This window comes from Dendropsophus ebraccatus, chromosome 11 (genome assembly GCF_027789765.1).
Source record: "Dendropsophus ebraccatus isolate aDenEbr1 chromosome 11, aDenEbr1.pat, whole genome shotgun sequence".
Taxonomy (NCBI): Eukaryota; Metazoa; Chordata; class Amphibia; order Anura; family Hylidae; genus Dendropsophus; species Dendropsophus ebraccatus.
In genome coordinates this window covers 100,210,577-100,233,557 of record NC_091464.1, presented here as the reverse complement: position 1 = coordinate 100,233,557, position 22,981 = coordinate 100,210,577, and the positions used below count along the sequence as shown (strand labels likewise).

Below are 22,981 nucleotides of genomic sequence, written 5' to 3'. Positions count from 1 at the left end.
GTACATAGTATACAGATGGATGGGGAGATGTTTCCGGTCTCTTCCTGAGGTAACCGTACATAGTATACAGGTGGATGGGGAGATGTTTCCGGTCTCTTCCTGAGGTAACCGTACATAGTGTACAGGTGGATGGGGAGATGTTTCCGGTCTCTTCCTGAGGTAACCGTACATAGTATACAGATGGATGGGGAGATGTTTCCGGTCTCTTCCTGAGGTAACCGTACATAGTGTACAGGTGGAGGGGGAGATGTTTCCGGTCTCTTCCTGAGGTAACCGTACATAGTATACAGGTGGAGGGGGAGATGTTTCCGGTCTCTTCCTGAGGTAACCGTACATAGTGTACAGGTGGATGGGGAGATGTGGATGTTTGTTTTTAAGTCTTTTCCAGAGACAATCAGCAACAAGCTGAGAGACCAGCAGATGTAGAGGAGGTACAGGGTGAAGATGGCGTCAGACAGTAAGTAACTGTGTTTGCCGCCTGCCTTGTATCTCACTGTAAGTTATCTGACAAAACCAGCAGAAGGAAGCCATGTGTAATGTGATGTAGTATCCTCACATTGGGCGGCCCAGGGGACAACAAATATAGCAGAGAGGGTTGTGTAGGCCTGTATTATCTACACCTGTCATAACCTACTGTAAGTAACACCGTAAAGTGCCTGTCTGCATAGTCTGTCATCTTCCTGTCTGTTTCAGGGAATGTAAGTGGACGTCATCCACCTGCCACAGGTGGCCTATATAGGTGTGTCCTTACAGGTGGCCTATATAGGTGTGTCCTTACAGGAGGTATATATAGGTATGTCCTTACAGGTGGCCTATATAGGTGTGTCCTTACAGGAGGTATATATAGGTATGTCCTTGTCTGTACTGGTGTCTTCTTTACAGGTCAGCCAAAGCTATGGGAGACGACAAAGCCAATGTCTGAGGTGATACTAGTGGCCTATATATAACTGAGGCCAAGAGTCCAAGCGTCTGTAAAGAGGCCTGTCAGTCAGAAGATAGGTTTAAGGATAAAGGATCCATACCAATGCTACTATTACAAAAAGGATCATATGATATAGTTAAAAAAAACAAACAAAACCAGTTTGAAACCTTAGGTGATGTATAGTATATACTTTGCTTTTATTTCTATGGTGGTTATTTTATGTGTAATATGTGATGATCTCAGTGAGACAAGAGACAATTCAGTAGGATCCAAATATTATATTGGTAATAAGCGACCAGTTACTTCATATTATTGGTCTATGTATTACAGTATATGATTATGTACAGGAAGAGATGGGACCATGTGACCAGTTATTAGACCTGTGTGATCTAATCATAAAGATGTTTTTTTAGGTACAAAATGAAGTAAAAAGACTAAAAAGAAGTGGAAATTTTGAGAATCCCTTACTGAAGATTGTGAATTCACTTAACTTGTTATTATAAGTGAATTTAGTGGTTACATAGTAGGTCACATTGTAGAGATTTTATTGCATTTATCTGTTATGCTGTTTTTGGTTATTTTGATAAAATCCGGAGAGGCATTTGTCATTATATATATATATATATATATATATATATATATATATATATATATATATATATATATGTTTGGGTATTGATAATAAGCTTTTATTTGTTTTGTTGTAACTAAGCTGTATATTGATGGATATTTTCTTTCGGTTATTGCAGATCTACCTACCACATCTGCTGTAAGTTTGTTCCGCCATCTATAACTTTCAATAAAACATATGGTACTATCTTTGTCTATCCTATGGTGATGCCCATAAACTAATAGGAGTCCTTCAGGGTCTCTTCCAGGTGGTCTTATGCAGAATACTGATCTGTTTGCCAGTAAAACTGTTTATGTGTATTCTCTCTCATATAAAACCTCGACGAACAAAAAGAAGGTCTACCATCATATAGGTGACTAACGGGATTATGTTTCTTTCTCTTATCGGTTCTCTTGAATCTGTGTCGCCTGGACATTTCTGGAGGTTGGATGCTGGACAAGTACTTGGAGGATGGGTTCACCCTATGGAGAAGATGTGACCCCTGAGCAACCCGCGGCTCAGACAGTATCTTTGGAACCTCTGGCTATGTACCAACCACAGTGATTCCAGTCCAAGGCTTCACGGATGTCAAATGGGGGACTGATAAGGCCAGGTATTGGGATTTTACCTACTTGCACCGTACCTATATGACTACACCTATATATACTGCCCTCTGAAGAGACTGGAGCGTGATCAGAGGATGACAGAGAGATGTTCTGGATGAAGAAGAGGAATGCTGGCAGCACGTCAATGAGAAGAGCTCCTGGAAAGTTATCATTTGTAGACACAATCCCCAAGGAACGGAGGAACGAAGGAGAGACTTTTATCTATAAACAATTTTTGAATAATAAAACATTGTGTTACCCTGACTGCGCAGTACAGGAAGCTACTGACCATCTATGGACTGGCCTACCAGAGTGTGACATGTATGTGTCTTGTGACTTGGAACCCCGCCTGTATTGGATGTTACATATTTCATATGAATGAGTAGTACCGCCCCATATTCTGTCTATAAAATGTGATTACCATAATAAAACTTGGGCCATTATTATCCAGGCTTATAATCATGATACATTGTCTTATCTGTGTCCGTGATTTATAAGTGACGAGTTGGTAATACTGCAGGTTACAGCTCTAGATATATTTAAAAACCGTCCTTTACCCTGGGAGGACCTGGCTCCATAGAGAGGGGTCAACATCTAAATTTAGACTTATCACCATCCCCCCCCTGGGGCCCCCTCATACACGGCTCCCCTCACACCGTCCCCCCCGGGGCCCCTCAGACACGGCTCCCCTCACACCGTCCCCCCCGGGGCCCCTCAGACACGGCTCCCCTCACACCGTCCCCCCCGGGGCCCCTCAGACACGGCTCCCCTCACACCGTCCCCCCCGGGGCCCCTCAGACACGGCTCCCCTCACACCGTCCCCCCCGGGGCCCCTCAGACACGGCTCCCCTCACACCGTCCCCCCCGGGGCCCCTCAGACACGGCTCCCCTCACACCGTCCCCCCCGGGGCCCCTCAGACACGGCTCCCCTCACACCGTCCCCCCCGGGGCCCCTCAGACACGGCTCCCCTCACACCGTCCCCCCCGGGGCCCCTCAGAGACGGCTCCCCTCACACCGTCCCCCCCGGGGCCCCTCAGACACGGCTCCCCTCACACCGTCCCCCCCGGGGCCCCTCAGACACGGCTCCCCTCACACCGTCCCCCCCGGGGCCCCTCAGACATGGCTCCCCTCACACCGTCTCCCCCGGGGCCCCCCTCATACCTTCCCCCCCCCCCCGGGCCCCCCTCATACCTTCCCCCCCCCGGGCCCCCCTCATACACAGCTCCCCTCACACAGTCCCCCCCCCCCGGGGCCCCCTCATACACGGCTCCCCTCACACAGTTCCCCCCCCCCTCCCCGGGGCCCCTCATACAGTCCCCCCCCCGGGGCCCCTCATACACGGCTCCCCTCACACCGTCCCCCCGGGACCCCTCATACACGGCTCCTCTCACACCATCCCCCCCGGGGCCCCCTCATACACGGCTCCCCTCACACCATCCCCCCCGGGGCCCCCTCATACACGGCTCCCCTCACACCGTCCCCCCGGGGCCCCTCATACACGGCTCCCCTCACACCATCCCCCCCGGGGCCCCCTCATACACGGCTCCCTTCACACCATCGCCCCCCGGGGCCCCCTCATACACGGCTCCCCTCACACCGTCCCCCCGGGGCCCATCATACACAGCTCCCCTCACACCATCCCCCCCCGGGGCCCCCTCATACACGGCTCCCCTCACACCGTCCCCCCGGGGCCCCTCATACACGGCTCCCCTCACACCATCCCCCCCGGGGCCCCTTCATACACCGTCCCCCGGGGCCCCTTCATACACCATCCCCCCCCTCATACACGGCTCCCCTCACACCATCCTCCCCGGGGCCCCTTCATACACCGTCCCCCGGGGCCCCTTCATACACCACCCCCCCCCCCCTCCCCTCATACACGGCTCCCCTCACACCGTCCCCCCCGGGGCCCCTTCATACACCATCCCCCCCTCATACACGGCTCCCCTCACACCATCCCCCCCGGGGCCCCTTCATACACCGCTCACCTCCAGAGTCGCGGGGAATCCACGCTGAAGCTCTAGCCAACAGGAAAGCGGACACCGTCATGGTACTACAGTTCCAGAGTCACCAACCAATCATCTCCCTGAGAATGAGCGCGTCATTGTTTTAAAAAAAAAAACCGGAGCGCCTCAGAGTTTCGTCTCATTATACAACCAATAGGTGATGGCGGATAGATTGATTGATGGATAACTGAACCAATCATCATACAGACGGTACCAGACACTAGAGATAGGATTTGAGCATTAGATATGTCTCTACACGCGGCTTCTCAATGTACTGACGCCGACAGATGAGCTTCAAGAAAATGGCGGCTACAGCTGGACGAGAGGGTGATGATGACGACGGGGGATGTGGGTGCTGTGATTGGAGGACACCAGAGGCGGGGTGTTGCCTACTGCTTGGACGCCGATCCGGTTTCCATGGAGATCGGCCGCGGAATCCGTGTAGTGGTGTACTGGGATATCCGTCTGTTACCGCTCCAAGATTATCATACATTACATCAGTGTTTGTCAACCTGCGGGAGGAGGGACATCACTCAGCAGTGTCCCGGCACCAAGCACCGATAGAGAGGCAGCGGAAGCCGGTGATAGAGAGGCAGCGGCAGCCGGTGATAGAGAGGCAGCAGCAGCCGGTGATAGAGAGGCAGCAGCAGCCGGTGATAGAGAGGCAGCAGCAGCCGGTGATAGAGAGGCAGCAGCAGCCGGTGATAGAGAGGCAGCAGCAGCCGGTGATAGAGAGGCAGCAGCAGCCGGTGATAGAGAGGCAGCAGCAGCCGGTGCATCTCCCGGTCCACATCACACTCCTGCCGCAGCCCCGGGAGGGATAACTCCGTGCACGCTGCGCCCCATGCGGTTACCCGGACTCTCCATGCTTCCCCCAGCAGCAGCTCAGCAGCGTTATGTGGGGGACGGGGGCTGCTGCTGGGGGAAGCATGGAGAGTCCGGGTAACCGCATGGGGCGCAGCGTGCACGGAGTTATCCCTCCCGGGGCTGCGGCAGGAGTGTGATGTGGACCGGGAGATGCACCGGCTGCTGCTGCCTCTCTATCACCGGGCACCGGCTGCTGCTGCCTCTCTATCACCGGGCACCGGCTGCTGCTGCCTCTCTATCACCGGGCACCGGCTGCTGCTGCCTCTCTATCACCGGGCACCGGCTGCTGCTGCCTCTATCACCGGGCACCGGCTGCTGCTGCCTCTCTATCACCGGGCACCGGCTTCCGCTGCCTCTCTATCACCGGGCACCGGCTGCTGCTGCCTCTCTATCACCGGGCACCGGCTGCTGCTGCCTCTATCACCGGGCACCGGCTGCTGCTGCCTCTATCACCGGGCACCGGCTGCTGCCTCTCTATCACCGGGCACCGGCTGCTGCCTCTCTATCACCGGGCACCGGCTGCTGCTGCCTCTATCACCGGGCACCGGCTGCTGCTGCCTCTCTATCACCGGGCACCGGCTGCTGCTGCCTCTCTATCACCGGGCACCGGCTGCTGCTGCCTCTCTATCACCGGGCACCGGCTGCTGCTGCCTCTCTATCACCGGGCACCGGCTGCTGCTGCCTCTCTATCACCGGGCACCGGCTGCTGCTGCCTCTCTATCACCGGGCACCGGCTGCTGCTGCCTCTCTATCACCGGGCACCGGCTTCCGCTGCCTCTCTATCACCGGGGCTCACTTCCCTCGGCATGCCTTTGAGGTGGTCCTGGGGGGCTGCCCCATCACATCCCACTCTTGCCAGAGCCCTGGGCAGGATAGTCCCGCGCACCACGACCTGTCGGCCAGGTTCTCTGACAGGGAGCAGGCTGGATCCCTGTCAGCTCCGAATAGCACCCTCCTGCCCCGACTGTGCTCCTGACGAAAAAGCTTCCCCCATGAGCTTCTCTCTCTCTCTCTCCCCCCCCCCAACTCTTTTCTCCCTCGACCACCTCCTCTCTCCCCGCATCAGCTTCTCTCTTCCCCCATCACCTCCTCCCTCCTCCTCTCCCCCATTCCTCCCTCTCCCCCTTCACCTTCTCTCTCTTTCTCTCCCCCAACACCTCATCAGCTTCTCTCTCCCCATCACCTCCTTTCTCCCCTCTTTCCCCCATCACCTCCTCCTCTCCCCCGTTCCTCCCTCTCCCCCTTCACCTTCTCTCTCTTTCTCTCCCCCAACACCTCATCAGCTTCTCTCTCCCCATCACCTCCTCCCTCCCATGACCTCCTTTCTCCCCATCAGCTTATCTCACCTCCTCTCTCCCCTTTCCCTCTTCCCCTTCTCTCTTTTTCTCTCCCCCTTCACCTCCTATATCCCCTCTCTCCCCTTAACCTCCTCTCTCCCTCATCCCCTCTCTCCTCCCCGCCCCCTTCCCCTTTTCGCTCTTCCTCTCCCCCTTTCATGTCCTCCATCCCCCTCTCCTCCTTTCACCTCCTCTATCCCCCTCTTTCCTTCTTTTCCCCCTCAGACCTCACTCTCCCCATGATCTCTTCATGGCTCAGAGGCTGGAGAAGAGAGAAAGGCCCGCTCCATGCCCGGATTACGTGAGTATGATGTTTTTTTGTGTTTGGGCAGGAGTGGGGAGTAGAATGGTGGGTATAACCATGGGGCATGGCAAGGGCAGTATTATGGGGGCACAGCAGGGCAGGGAGCATTACTGTGGGGGCAGAGCAGGGAAGGGGGCATGGAGCAGTTTTGCTATGTTAGGGGACACAGCAGAGGACACTATTACTATATTGGGGCACAGCATGAGGCATTATTACTATAGGGAGGGCACAGCAGGAGACATTGCTATATAGGAGGCACAGCAAGGAACATCATTACTATATGGAGAGCACAGCAGGAGACATTATTGCTATATAGGAGGCACAGCAAGGAACATCATTACTATATGGAGGGCACAGCAAGGGGTATTATAGCTATATGGGGCACAGCAGGAGACATTATTACTACATGGGGGGTCATAGAAGGGGATATTATTACTAAATGGGGGATTCTAAATATGGGGACAACCTACAACCCTACTCACTTTACTGACACCAAACAGCAGAATTATTACTATATGGGAGCCTATAGGTAGGAAAAAGGGAGGGAAGTTAAAGGAAAAGTGTGGAGCCTAAGATGTTTGGCAGGTTGTCTGGCAAGAGATGAATTGTAGCTGCAAGAAATCATCATGGTGGTCTGGGCCAGATGGGGGAAAAAAAGGAAAGTAATATCTGGCTACATGGGGAGGTATCTGGCTATAGAAGTAGGTATCTTTAGTACTTTGGGGGATATATCTGGCTGCACGGGGAGGAGGTATCTGACTACATGGGGAGGAGGTATCTGACTACATGGGGGGAGGTATCTGACTACATGGGGGGAGGTATCTGACTACATGGGGAGGAGGTATCTGACTACATGGGGGGAGGTATCTGACTACATGGGGGGAGGTATCTGACTACATGGGGGGAGGTATCTGACTACATGGGGAGGAGGTATCTGACTACATGGGGAGGAGGTATCTGACTACATGGGGAGGAGGTATCTGACTACATGGGGAGGAGGTATCTGACTACATGGGGAGGAGGTATCTGGCTACATGGGGAGGAGGTATCTGGCTACATGGGGAGGAGGTATCTGACTACATGGGGAGGAGGTATCTGGCTACATGGGGAGGAGGTATCTGACTACATGGGGAGGAGGTATCTGACTACATGGGGAGGAGGTATCTGACTACATGGGGAGGAGGTATCTGACTACATGGGGAGGAGGTATCTGACTACATGGGGAGGAGGTATCTGACTACATGGGGAGGAGGTATCTGACTACATGGGGAGGAGGTATCTGACTACATGGGGAGGAGGTATCTGACTACATGGGGAGGAGGTATCTGACTACATGGGGAGGAGGTATCTGGCTACATGGGGAGGAGGTATCTGACTACATGGGGAGGAGGTATCTGACTACATGGGGAGGAGGTGAAAGGGTGACTTGGCTTGTATCACCCTTCTTTGAATGACCACCCCTGTCCAAATTATAACGCTGAGGCCGGCAGTTAGAAAATAACACCAAACACGTGCGTTGGTATCGCTCCTCTCTCAGCAGGGTGCACCACTTTATTGCAAATACAGAGGGGTCTTATACAGTTCAGGGTGGGCTCAAAATGGACAAGAATACACATATTAACTTCTCATTGGCTACAGTCCAGAGACAGGGCACAGTTCTTTGTATATTCATGACTTCACAGTAAAGGTCTGGTACTTCTATTTAGGGCCAAGGCTCCTCTCATTACATCCAGGATGGAATAGCTTGATTGACAAGAGGGTCTGTTGTCCAGCAGCATGGCAGAAACAGAAAACCTTCACACGCAGATTCCAGATGCTAAATATATATTGGACTAAGACTGAGTCAAGGAATTACAATTTTTTATATATTTTATTATATACCTTCACAGTCCCCCCTAAAAACATTGCAATTCATAAACTTTCCCTAATATCCCTTGGGGCCTTTGAGTCCGTCTGGTCCCAGGCGGGTAGGGTAAAGGAGGTTTCACCAATTTTGAGACGAGCGGCCCCTAATGGGTCACCCCCCTTTGTACTTGGACTTCCCAGGACCAGGAGACTCCCACTAAATTATCCCTGAATCCTATTTTATACTATTACAACCTTGATAATATATGGTCGTCTAAAGAGAGGGAATATTATCGGAATCATAATCATTTCCCATTTACTTTAATGTTACAACTCCCCAATATCTAGAGTCATCACATTAAAATTATCTTTTACCCAAAATATTATATCATTATTACACAAACCCCCTCATCTACCTCTCCTAAATCTGTCTGTTGCTATTGACAGAAGCCGGTGCGGTCATAACTGGGCTTAAAAACAAATCAAAAGACTTATAGGAAAATGAAAAAGAGTTCAATTACACAAAATACACTGTCTGTGAATGTCATGTTTGGGTGTGTTTATTATAATTATGTGTGTGCGTCTACACATATGTGACCATGACAAATATACCTCTATATGTCTGCATAACCTGTTTACAGTTATATATGTATAGATATCGTACTATATACTATGTTCGTATTTATAACTAGCAACACTACCCTCCATATGATATGTAACCATGAATAGTGCATATGAAATTATGAATAGTGCTGTACTACAATGGTATCAGTAGTTTATATAAAGTGCACTCATACAATCCAATTGTTCATTGTAAAATCAACCCATCATATTTAACATTCCCCCTCATGAGGGTGAGATACATTGTATCAATCCTTCATAGCATTAAGATTTTTCAATGAACAATAACCTTAGAAGCAAACCATTACTGAATCTTCTTTCTTCATCTCCTCTCATGGATACACATGGCAATGTCCATAATAACCTGTCTATAAGGACTATAGATATAAGCATACTATGATTTATAATATTTGTGTTATGATAAACTGTGATTGGTTTCATAAAACAATAGAATACTAGCTAAACCTAATCTAAAAATGCACCTTCTTGTCTTCATTGTGAGCCATGATAAATTTAGTAGTTCAGATGACTTCATTCTTCTTGGTATAACAAAATTATAGATCTCCCTTGATGAACAGCAGCTTTTACATTTCATCTGACTTCTCATAGGAAACCTCTGCAAGGGTCGTCTTTAATTCTGTAACATCAGTACCTGAAGCAGACATCTCGTAGCGTAACATAGTCATTTCTTAGTCAGCTTATATAGATATAGGCTTTCCTCTCTCATCGTGACCACTTGAGGAGATTCAATTAAATGAACAAAGTATTTTTAAAAGTCCATTGTAAACTTGTTGCAGACTGTAAAGAATCATACACAATTTCCCTCATAGGCCGCATACTTGGTCTCAGGTCATGGCATCTGCAGTTGGCTTGATAAGGTTACAGAAAATGTCGCTCATGAAGATGGCATAGTCCCAGGATAGATGGCCTGAAGAAAGTTCAATGATAATATAGCGATAGTGCTGGATGTAGTACTAGAGATCTCAGCATGTCTGTTGACTAAACAAAACAATAGCAAAAACTGCCCATGGTTCATGTTCTCCCATCAAGTGCTTCACTTGGATAAAGTTACAGGCCAGTCTCTTTCTCCTGCTTCTGGTCATCTGCTGGAGTTTGTAAATATCTCCTCAGCCTCCCCATGTTACATGTATGACAGGCCGCACAGACATGTGGTGGGGGGGGGGGGATACGGCTGACCCCCACGTCTCCTCAGCCTCCCCATGTTACATGTATGACAGGCCGCACAGACATGGGGGGGGGATACGGCTGACCTCCACGTCTCCTCAGCCTCCCCATGTTACATGTATGACAGGCCGCACACGTGTGTATGGGGGGGGGGGGGGGGGAGGACATGGCTGACCTCTGTCTTCGCACATCATTTTTCCACCTTTGTTTATGCAGTTGAATATTTCTTTAGCGGGGAGCGGCGGGGCCCCAGGGGCCCTGTATCTCATCTCATCACATCTCTCCATCTAATTGCTTTGGATTCTCCTTCAAGGTTTTGAAGGAAAGTTCTGGAATTGCAGTTATTTAGTATTCTGTAGATCTCGCTCTCTGATCATCATCTATGCACACGCCAGCGGCGGCCAGAGGCGACGGACTCTACACATGAAACTGGTGAGGTCAGGACTGTGCAGCAGGGAAAGGGCTCCTCAATTGGGGAGTATCACGGTCGGGGGCTTCACTCGGGACCCCTCTTTCTATTTATCATATGTCCCATAATAGAAAATGCTCAGAAATTCCATTTCCATAATCCATATAGAAAACACCAGAAAAGATTTCCGCAGCTAATAAAGTCTGACCCCATGGCTACGGTGGTTTCATCACCACAATATCACGGGGGCAGCCCGGTCACTGATCCGTTAGCTGCATCGTATCCAATGTAGGTAAAATGCAGACTCACACTAGTACTTGTCTCAGCTCAGACTACAGAGTATCAGTGTATCCTATGTGATGCAGCTTCCTACTGTCTCCTTGTGATAGATCTGTGACATAGATCCTCTGTCCTCTCACACTATAGTCTGACTGTATCCTATGTGATGCAGCTTCCTACTGTCTCCTTGTGATAGATCTGTGACATAGATCCTCTGTCCTCTCACACTATAGTCTCACTGTATCCTATGTGATGCAGCTTCATCCTGCCTCCTTGTGATAGATCTGTGACATAGATCCTTTGTCCCCTCACACTATAGAGTCTTAGTGTATCTCATGTGATGCAGCTTCATCCTGTCTCCTTGTGATGGTTTCTACCTGCTGGTCCTTACATGAAGGAGGCAGGGAGAACAGCATGCAGCTGCAACTTTGAGGATACACTATAGAATCTGCACACAGATTACACAGGCAGTGTAAGTTAGGGCAAATGTAGAAGGCTAGCGCTCTTGGCACTTGTTTACAAAGTCCATTAGAAAGTTCAGCTATCGTGCGGAGATGTATGACCCTTTGCTGCTCTCACTTGTCCTCACATCCCCTGCTATATAGGGAGAAGAGCGGCTAATGAGCCATAGTTTTATTGATGGCTGGCCCTATAACATAGGCTAGTCTGTTTGGCCAATCATGGCTCTGAGTGACAGGGTCCTAAAAGGCCCTTTTACACAGGCCAATTACCGCATTGCTGCAAACTCTCATTTTGCTGATCAGCTTAGGATTCGGAAAAGGCCCGCTGATCAGCTGAGCGCATATTTTGTGCAGCCATATAAACCACCCTTTGATGGCCGCACATCTCTCAATGTAAACAATAGTGATGTACCTAGGTGGCCACACGGTTAGTTGTGCCGTGTAAAGGCTGATCTCGCCTCTCAGCGCTCGTTTGCTTTTGTTTAAAAAAAAAACAAAATTCTCTAGTAATCACGGCTCACCTGCTATATCACTGCCCTTCTGGAACCGTAGATAGGGGAGAAATGATCAGAGTTTAGTGGGGAGGGGTCTGAAAGCTTTTAGGAAGGATGTGACAGGTGATGAAGTCATTCACTGTAAATCAGCTGACTCCTGTCTTTCTGTGTACGTAGTACAGTTTGCACTGGGCACAGTAAGGAAAGGGGTCTATATAGCTGGATGCAGCTGAGCAGGGTGTAAACAGATGACACTGCAGGTATATGACTGGTGACATGGCTTTATAGCAAGTGCTGGAGTGCCTCTTCATCCACTATCACACACTAAATGCTACAGTAAAATAGATCACCTGACAACACAGGTGAGAGGAGGAGGAGGGGGATGAAGCTGCAGAGCCTCCAGCATGGCCAACTGTGGCTCTTACGTCCTGTCCTGGACTGAAGAGCTGTGTGGTACGTAAAAGTCACTATTTGGGTGGAGTGACGCTATAGCCCATGGTGGAGACACGCGTTGGTACCTCCCCCCACCATTCACACAGTAACTAGCCGCACACAAACAGGTAACAGAACACGGACTTTACTGTCATCAAATGAAGATCATAAAAAACAAGCTCAGTGCAACATATCACAAAATGAGGAGGAGACGAGCGGTCGGGTAGCAGTTGCTCTTACGCAGGCTGTGTATTGTTGGAATAGGCCACAATACCCCGTCATAGCGGGTGCGGCGGTGGCTCCGCAGAGGTGGCGTTCCAGTGGGTTCTGTGATTTTGGAATTTAATGAGCAATGGGGTCTGGGATGAATTTTTATAAAAAGGAAGACTGTTTGTCATCTATGTACATGAATCAATATTGGTCTGTCCCATTCCTGAGCCATCCTCTGCCCCCAGATCCAAGATGGCTGCCCTGCGAGTAAGCTGTTAGGAAGACTCAGCCAATGATTGCCAATAAGTTACCTGACCACTTGAAACCCCTCCATTAACACTTTCACTCCTGGAGTGTATTATTCTAAAATCAGTCCTTCTGGCAGCGCCGCCATCCAGCGCTCGACCCATAATCCCACAGTGCAACAAAGAAACGTACAGAAAATATCAAGGGTTAAAAACGTGGTTTACATATAAAATCACTATCCACAGGCAGAGCGGGGCCCGATACAGACAGGCGCATACAAAAGACTCCACTTGGCATTCAACAGACACGTTATGGCACACGTCTGTGTACCCACCTAGAAGGTAGGGGCAAGACGACCAGTGCGTCCCAGAGGGTCCTTAGCTGGCCACATAGAACGTCTCTTGTGGGTGAAATGCACTTTTAAAGAAATGATACAATCTCTAGCTGTTTGAGTCCATAAACCCACCCCTGCCCCCTACTGCCAGAGCAGAGGGCACTGCCAGCAAGTCATCCGAGAAAGAAGGGAGGAATATGCCATGGCGGGCGTAAGCATTGTCACAGAACCCTGCACCTCATTCCTCAGGTGTAGACGAGGTCACCCTCTATCCATGGAGCAGATATACAAAGCTTTGGCTGAGACCAGGGGAAACGTTCCAGTGCCCAGCACAAGTACCCCCGCCCCGGTCCTGGCACAGTCCACCCAATTTCCCCTTTGGCTGAAATGAGCTTGGCTGCTGGAGCTGGCACAGGGCTTTAGTCAATGGTGCCCGGGTGGATGCTGAGCACAGGCGGCTCCAGGCAGGTGGGCGAATAATTTAGGTGTGGCTCCTTGATCCACAACAGTGGCACGCCATTTTTGCCCTCACCAGTCTTGCTGGATGGTCGGCTACGGAACCTCACAAGCAGAATGGTGATGATGAGGATGCCGAATATGGGGAAGGGGTAGAAGAAGACCAGGTAGAAGAGAGCGTCATTGGAGCAGATGACCGACTGCAGGTTGGATTCTGTGGAAGAAACAGACATATGAAATTACTGGAGGACTACACAAGAGCCAGCATAAAAAACAGACATCGATGAGGTTACTAAGGGACTACACAAGAGCCATAGCAGAAGAAACAGACATAAATGAGGTCACTGAGGACTACACAAGAGCCAAAGCAGAAGAAACAGACATAGATAAGGTCACTAAGGACTACCCAAGAGCCAGAGCAGAAGAAACAGACATAGATAAGGTCACTAAGGACTACCCAAGAGCCAGAGCAGAAGAAACAGACATAGATAAGGTCACTAAGGACTACCCAAGAGCCAGAGCAGAAGAAACAGACATAGATGAGGTCACTGAGGACTACACAAGAGCCAAAGCAGAAGAAACAGACATAGATTGCATCACTGAGGACTACACAAGAGCCATAGCAGAAGAAACAGACATAGATAAGGTCACTAAGGACTACACAAGAGCCAGAGCAGAAAAAACAGACATAGATAAGGTCACTAAGGACTACACAAGAGCCAGAGCAGAAGAAACAGACATAGATAAGGTCACTAAGGACTACACAAGAGCCAGAGCAGAAGAAACAGACATAAATGAGGTCACTGAGGACTACACAAGAGCCAAAGCAGAAGAAACAGACATAGATAAGGTCACTGAGGACTACACAAGAGCCAGAGCAGAAGAAACAGACATAAATGAGGTCACTGAGGACTACACAAGAGCCAAAGCAGAAGAAACAGACATAGATAAGGTCACTAAGAAACAGACATAGATGAGGTCACTGAGGACTACACAAGAGCCAGAGCAGAAGAAACAGACATAGATGAGGTCACTGAGGACTACACAAGAGCCAGAGCAGAAGAAACAGACATAGATGAGGTCACTGAGGACTACACAAGAGCCAGAGCAGAAGAAACAAACATAGATAATGTCACTGAGGACTACCCAAGAGCCATAGCAGAAGAAACAGACATAGATAAGGTCACTAAGGACTACACAAGAGCCAGAGCAGAAGAAACAGACATAGATAAGGTCACTAAGGACTACACAAGAGCCAGAGCAGAAGAAACAGACATAAATGAGGTCACTGAGGACTACACAAGAGCCAAAGCAGAAGAAACAGACATAGATGAGGTCACTGAGGACTACACAAGAGCCAGAGCAGAAGAAACAGACATAGATAATGTCACTGAGGACTACACAAGAGTCAGAGCAGAAGAAACAGACATAGATAAGGTCACTAAGGACTACACAAGAGCCAAAGCAGAAGAAACAGACATAGATGAGGTCACTGAGGACTACACAAGAGCCAAAGCAGAAGAAACAGACATAGATGAGGTCACTGAGGACTACACAAGAGCCAAAGCAGAAGAAACAGACATAGATGCCATCACTGAGGACTACACAAGAGCCAGAGCAGAAGAAACAGACATAGATGAGGTCACTAAGGACTACACAAGAGCCAAAGCAGAAGAAACAGACATAGATGAGGTCACTGAGGACTACACAAGAGCCAGAGCAGAAGAAACAGACATAGATGAGGTCACTGAGGACTACACAAGAGCCAAAGCAGAAGAAACAGACATAGATGAGGTCACTGAGGACTACACAAGAGCCATAGCAGAAGAAACAGACATAGATTGCATCACTGAGGACTACACAAGAGCCAGAACAGAAGAAACAGACATAGATGAGGTCACTGAGGACTACACAAGAGCCAGAGCAGAAGAAACAGACATAGATAAGGTCACTGAGGACTACACAAGAGCCAAAGCAGAAGAAACAGACATAGATAAGGTCACTGAGGACTACACAAGAGCCAGAGCAGAAGAAACAGACATAGATGAGGTCACTGAGGACTACACAAGAGCCATAGCAGAAGAAACAGATAGATAAGGTCACTGAGGACTACACAAGAGCCAAAGCAGAAGAAACAGACATAGATGGCATCACTGAGGACTACACAAGAGCCAGAGCAGAAGAAACAGACATAGATGAGGTCACTGAGGACTACACAAGAGCCAGAGCAGAAGAAACAGACATAGATGAGGTCACTAAGGACTACACAAGAGCCAAAGCAGAAGAAACAGACATAGATGAGGTCACTGAGGACTACACAAGAGCCAGAGCAGAAGAAACAGACATAGATAAGGTCACTGAGGACTACACAAGAGCCAGAGCAGAAGAAACAGACATAGATGAGGTCACTGAGGACTACACAAGAGCCAGAGCAGAAGAAACAGACATAGATAAGGTCACTGTGGACCACGACCTTGATGACATCAGTAAGGACCACACTAGTGAGTGCCCAATGACATGACCAGTTACTCAGGTGTTATTTCTAGGGTTCTGGCTCAGTCACTGACCGTTCTATAGAGGTGATGGACCATGGACAACCCTAGAGAGCCCCCCACTTACCCTTGCTGTGGACGCTGACCCACCCTACGAGGCTCTCATCCTGTGCCAGCAGGTACCACTCCCCACGGGGCCCCATCATCCATTCCTGGACAGTACAGGTGTAGTTGCCAGAGTCGGCTGGACCGACTTCAGGTATCCGCAGCTTATACATAGTGGGGGAGAGCTGGATCTGCTGCAGGCGTCCCTCCCAGCGTGGGCTCAGGGGGCTCCACACACCAGAGCGGTCAGTGGTCAGGATGGGCTCGGCCCCTCGGCTCCCACTGTGATGAGACCAGGACACCGCCAGCTGGGACTCTGGGCGAGAGCGGGATAGGATGGTGCAGTCCAGGGTAAGATGGCCACCTTCCAGCAGTGACACATTGAGGGGTGCGGCCTCCAGCAGCAGGTCTGGATCTGTGGGGGGACAACACAGGGTTAATTGGCCAGCCGTGTGAACCGTGCATCGTACAGGGAGAGGGCGGCCTCGCTCTATTACACTGCACCTTTCCTAATAAACACTCACAGATGGAGGTTTGTCACACTTGTATCAGGTGTACACAATGCTCTGTGAGCTACACCACCACATTGTACATAGCTAGTCCTGCTCTCAGCTGTATCCAGTGTACACAATGCTCTGTGAGCTACACCACCACATTGTACATAGCTAGTCTTGCTCTCAGCTGTATCCAGTGTACACAATGCTCTGTGAGCTACACCACCACATTGTACATAGCTAGTCCTGCTCTCAGCTGTATCCAGTGTACACAATGCTCTGTGAGCTACACCACCACATTGTACATAGCTAGTCTTGCTCTCAGCTGTATCCAGTGTACACAATGCTCTGTGAGCTACACCACCACATTGTACATAGCTAGTCCTGCTCTCAGCTGTATCCAGTGTACACAATGCTCTGTGAGCTACACCACCACATTGTACATAGCTAGTCTTGCTCTGTATGCAGTGTAGACAATGCTCTGTGAGCCCCAGACTGATACATTGTACATAGCTAGTCCTGTTCTCAGCTGTATCTGGTGTACACAATGCTCTGTGAGCTACACCACCACACTGTACATAGCTAGTCCTGCTCTCAGCTGTATCCAGTGTAGACAATGCTCTGTGAGCTCCAGGCTGATAATCTGTTGCAATGTATCAGGAGAGGGGGGGTGGCACTCACCAGGGCGGCGTACACTGATGTAGGTGGTAGCGGAGCGCTCCTCGGCCCACCTGTACCACTGCCCCCGGGGGTCCTGCAGCCATTCCTGCACCCGGCAGCTATAGGCTCCGCTATCCTGCTCCTCGGCTGGCTGGACACTCAGGGTGTAGAGGCCGGGCCGCGGCTGCCACAGGTGAAGGCGCTCGGGCAGCTCTGCGCCCAATCGGTCCTCATCCTCACTGTGGGGCAGAGTGATGTCATCGGGGGGGAGCTGGACCACCATCCTCTCTGGCTCTCCTGCCCTCCAGACCAGCCACTCCAGGAGCAGGCGAGACTGTGGCAGCGTCCGGTTCACCACCTGGCACTGCACCGTGAGGCTGTCCCCCTCCAGGGAGGAGATGTTCCTGGGCAGCTGCTCCACCTGCAGGTTGTTATCTGTGGAGGAAGAGAGGATGGGGGTCAACAGGGCACGGACACAGGGGGCACTACCAACCTGCCACCCTCACCAGGGCTTTTCTGCCCCAAATATAGCCTAGGCCAGAGCATACCCCGGGGTGTAACATAGCCTAGGCCAGAGCATACCCCGGGGTGTAACATAGCCTAGGCCAGAGCATACCCCCGGGGTGTAACATAGCCTAGGCCAGACTATACCCCGGGGTGTAACATAACCTAGGCCAGAGCATACCCCGGGGTGTAACATAGCCTAGGCCAGAGCATACCCCGGGGTGTAACATAGCCTAGGCCAAACTATACCCAGGGGTGTAACATAGCCTAGGCCAGACTATACCCCGGGGTGTAACATAGCCTAGGCCAGAGTATACCCCGGGGTGTAACATAGCCTAGGCCAAACTATACCCAGGGGTGTAACATAGCCTAGGCCAAACTATACCCCGCGGTGTAACATAGCCTAGGCCAAACTATACCCCGGGGTGTAACAAAGCCTAGGCCAGAGCATACCCCGGAGTGTAACATAGCCTAGGCCAGAGCATACCCCGGGGTGTAACATAGCCTAGGCCAGAGCATACCCCGGGGTGTAACATAACCTAGGCCAGAGCATACCCCGGGGTGTAACATAACCTAGGCCAGAGCATACCCCGGGGTGTAACATAGCCTAGGCCAGAGCATACCCCAGGGTGTAACATAGCCTAGGCCAGACTATAACCCGGGGTGTAACATAGCCTAGGCCAGACTATACCCCGGGGTGTAACATAGCCTAGGCCAGAGCATACCCCGGGGTGTAACATAGCCTAGGCCAGAATATACCTCGGGGTGTAACATAGCCTAGGCCAGAGCATACCCCGGGGTGTAACATAGCCTAGGCCAGACTATACCCTGGGGTGTAACATAGCCTAGGCCAGACTATACCCCGGGGTGTAACATAGCCTAGGCCAGACTATACCCCGGGGTGTAACATAGCCTAGGCCAGACTATACCCCGGGGTGTAACATAGCCTAGGTCAGACTATACCCCGGGGTGTAACATAGCCTAGGCCAGAGCATACCCCGGGGTGTAACATAGCCTAGGCCAGAGCATACCCCGGGGTGTAACATAGCCTAGGCCAGAATATACCTCGGGGTGTAACATAGCCTAGGCCAGAGCATACCCCGGGGTGTAACATAGCCTAGGCCAAACTATACCCTGGGGTGTAACATAGCCTAGGCCAGAGCATACCCCGGGGTGTAACATAGCCTAGGCCAGACTATACCCCGGGGTGTAACATAGCCTAGGCCAGACTATACCCCGGGGTGTAACATAGCCTAGGCCAGAGCATACCCCGGGGTGTAACATAGCCTAGGCCAAACTATACCCAGGGGTGTAACATAGCCTAGGCCAGACTATACCCCGGGGTGTAACATAGCCTAGGCCAGAGTATACCCCGGGGTGTAACATAGCCTAGGCCAAACTATACCCAGGGGTGTAACATAGCCTAGGCCAGACTATACCCCGGGGTGTAACATAGCCTAGGCCAAACTATACCCCGGGGTGTAACATAGCCTAGGCCAGAGCATACCCCGGAGTGTAACATAGCCTAGGCCAGAGCATACCCCGGGGTGTAACATAGCCTAGGCCAGAGCATACCCCGGGGTGTAACATAACCTAGGCCAGAGCATACCCCGGGGTGTAACATAACCTAGGCCAGAGCATACCCCGGGGTGTAACATAGCCTAGGCCAGAGCATACCCCGGGGTGTAACATAGCCTAGGCCAGAGCATACCCCAGGGTGTAACATAGCCTAGGCCAGACTATAACCCGGGGTGTAACATAGCCTAGGCCAGACTATACCCCGGGGTGTAACATAGCCTAGGCCAGACTATACCCCGGGGTGTAACATAGCCTAGGCCAGAGCATACCTCGGGGTGTAACATAGCCTAGGCCAGAGCATACCCCGGGGTGTAACATAGCCTAGGCCAAACTATACCCTGGGGTGTAACATAGCCTAGGCCAGAGCATACCCCGGGGTGTAACATAGCCTAGGCCAGAGCATACCCCGGGGTGTAACATAGCCTAGGCCAGAATATACCTCGGGGTGTAACATAGCCTAGGCCAGAGCATACCCCGGGGTGTAACATAGCCTAGGCCAAACTATACCCTGGGGTGTAACATAGCCTAGGCCAGAGCATACCCCGGGGTGTAACATAGCCTAGGCCAGACTATACCCCGGGGTGTAACATAGCCTAGGCCAGACTATACCCCGGGGTGTAACATAGCCTAGGCCAGAGCATACCCCGGGGTGTAACATAGCCTAGGCCAAACTATACCCAGGGGTGTAACATAGCCTAGGCCAGACTATACCCCGGGGTGTAACATAGCCTAGGCCAGAGTATACCCCGGGGTGTAACATAGCCTAGGCCAAACTATACCCAGGGGTGTAACATAGCCTAGGCCAGACTATACCCCGGGGTGTAACATAGCCTAGGCCAAACTATACCCCGGGGTGTAACATAGCCTAGGCCAGAGCATACCCCGGAGTGTAACATAGCCTAGGCCAGAGCATACCCCGGGGTGTAACATAGCCTAGGCCAGAGCATACCCCGGGGTGTAACATAACCTAGGCCAGAGCATACCCCGGGGTGTAACATAGCCTAGGCCAGACTATAACCCGGGGTGTAACATAGCCTAGGCCAGACTATACCCCGGGGTGTAACATAGCCTAGGCCAGACTATACCCCGGGGTGTAACATAGCCTAGGCCAGAGCATACCTCGGGGTGTAACATAGCCTAGGCCAGAGCATACCCCGGGGTGTAACATAGCCTAGGCCAAACTATACCCTGGGGTGTAACATAGCCTAGGCCAGAGCATACCCCGGGGTGTAACATAGCCTAGGCCAGACTATACCCTGGGGTGTAACATAGCCTAGGCCAGACTATACCCCGGGGTGTAACATAGCCTAGGCCAGACTATACCCCGGGGTGTAACATAGCCTAGGCCAGACTATACCCCGGGGTGTAACATAGCCTAGGCCAGAGCATACCCCGGGGTGTAACATAGCCTAGGCCAGAGCATACCCCGGGGTGTAACATAGCCTAGGCCAGAATATACCTCGGGGTGTAACATAGCCTAGGCCAGAGCATACCCCGGGGTGTAACATAGCCTAGGCCAGACTATACCCCGGGGTGTATAGGATCAGTGCTGCACACCTCTGCCTTAAATTGTAAAGCCGATGCTCAGTGGTAACTGGGTTCTTCAACCATAAGACTTGTATAGGAGAAAACCACGGCACTCGATATTGCAAGAATAGGAGAAGGTTTTATTTAACAAATAGATACAAGGTATTTACTGCGACCGTACATAAAGAATGCAAGAGATGAGACCAATGACATAAAGTACGACGTTTCGGTCCGCTATGAACCTTCCTCAGGCAATGGGGTCTCTCATGTGCTATGTGCAGGGAGAAGGGTCGGTGCAGGGAGACCCTTCTCCCTGCACATAGCACATGAGAGACCCCATTGCCTGAGGAAGGTTCATAGCGGACCGAAACGTCGTACTTTATGTCATTGGTCTCATCTCTTGCATTCTTTATGTACGGTCGGAGTAAATACCTTGTATCTATTTGTTAAATAAAACCTTCTCCTATTCTTGCAATATCGAGTGCCGTGGTTTTCTCCTATATACCCCGGGGTGTAACATAGCCTAGGCCAAACTATACCCAGGGGTGTAACACAGCCTAGGCCAAACTATACCCTGGGGTGTAACATAGCCTAGGCCAGAGGATACCCCGGAGTGTAACATAGCCTAGGCCAGACTATACCCCGGGGTGTAACATAGCCTAGGCCAAACTATACCCAGGGGTGTAACATAGCCTAGGCCAAACTATACCCAGGGGTGTAACATAGCCTAGGCCAAACTATACCCAGGGGTGTAACACAGCCTAGGCCAGAGTATACCCCGGGGTGTAACATAACCTAAGCCAGACTATACCCCGGGGTGTAACATAGCCTAGGCCAGAGTATACCCATCCAGGCCAGAATATACCCCGGGGATGAACTCTATACCTGGGGGTGTGGAACAGCCTGGGCCATGGTATAAATCGGGGTATAGTCTAGCCCAGTGCTTCTCAATTCCAGTCCTCACCAACAGCTCATGTTTTGAGGATTTCCTTAGTATGTCACAGGTGATATCATTATACTCAGTGCATCAGGTATTAGCACAGGTGTCCTTTGTATGGGAAATCCTCAAAACCTGACCTGTTGGTGAGGACTGGAATTAAGAAGCACTGGTCTATCCCAGGCCACAGTATACCCAAGGGGTGTGCTGATCTGCGTAGGACCCGCCATGTGCTGATCAGGTGACCCATAAACATTCCCCGATAATCGCCCAATGTAAAGCTGCCCATATAAGTTACCGTTTCAGGACGTTCCTTATATGAAGAAAGTTTCTCTGATTGAAGTAATAAAATCCTATTGGGGGGGGGGGGCAGTATTTTTGAGGGGGGGCAGTTTTTATGGGCCGTGCAAAATTTTACGTGTTTTTGCGCAACAATCATCCTTAGACGCGAGAGCCGCGATACATCTTACACAATTTGCGCCTAAGGCCGGGGTCACACTGCGCTTTTTGCAGTCCGTTTACTCCATCCTTTTTTTATCCCCCAAAAAAACTATTAAAAACAAAATCAAAATGCAGCCTTCTAACGTACACAAAAAGGCGTCCGCGCACGATTCGGTTCTGTGTACGCTAGAAAATAAACAAACAATTTTTCTAATGACAGTGAATGAAAAAACAGATGAAAGCGGAGACAAATGCAGCCGTCTTTTATATCGATTTTTCATTTGTTTTCTGCAAAAAACTGATGGAAAAACAGACAGCAAAAACGCAGTGTGAACCCGGCCTAAACCTGCTCAGCTAAACAGCTCCGCTGGGGGGATTCTGCCCAAAAACATTATAGAAAATCCCACCCCCTCCCGATGCAATCCCTGAAACAAGGAGCAGGAGGCGGAGACTGATGGAATGTACCTGCAGAACCCATCACCCAAACGGGTGCACAAAGTCTCCTGATCACAAAAAATAGCGCAAACCCAATGCGGAATCCCCCGATGTGATCAGACCTGGACCGTTCTCCCGTATCTCACAAAGCGGAATCCCCCGATGGGATCAGACCTGTACCCTT

The 22,981-nt window shown here is 50.7% G+C and overlaps 2 protein-coding genes across 3 annotated transcripts in view; both read right to left on the bottom strand.

Moving 5' to 3' along the window:
* Nucleotides 1-4,252, bottom strand: part of TTF2 (transcription termination factor 2) — an 86,425-nt gene extending 82,173 nt beyond the window's left edge. The window contains 1 exon segment of the mRNA XM_069944951.1: nucleotides 4,127-4,252. The gene's annotated coding sequence lies outside the window, so the exon portion shown is untranslated.
* An 8,255-nt stretch (nucleotides 4,253-12,507) lies between these two features.
* IGSF3 (immunoglobulin superfamily member 3) overlaps nucleotides 12,508-22,981 on the bottom strand; it is a 65,546-nt gene continuing 55,072 nt past the window's right edge. For both annotated transcript variants that reach the window (XM_069946037.1, XM_069946036.1), the window contains exons 9-11: nucleotides 17,397-17,810; nucleotides 16,244-16,636; nucleotides 12,508-13,838 (exon numbers count right to left, since the gene is read on the bottom strand). In XM_069946037.1, the coding sequence (XP_069802138.1) occupies nucleotides 13,588-13,838; nucleotides 16,244-16,636; nucleotides 17,397-17,810 (1,058 nt within the window). In that variant the 3' untranslated portion in view covers nucleotides 12,508-13,587. The remainder of the gene's footprint in view (nucleotides 13,839-16,243; nucleotides 16,637-17,396; nucleotides 17,811-22,981) is intronic.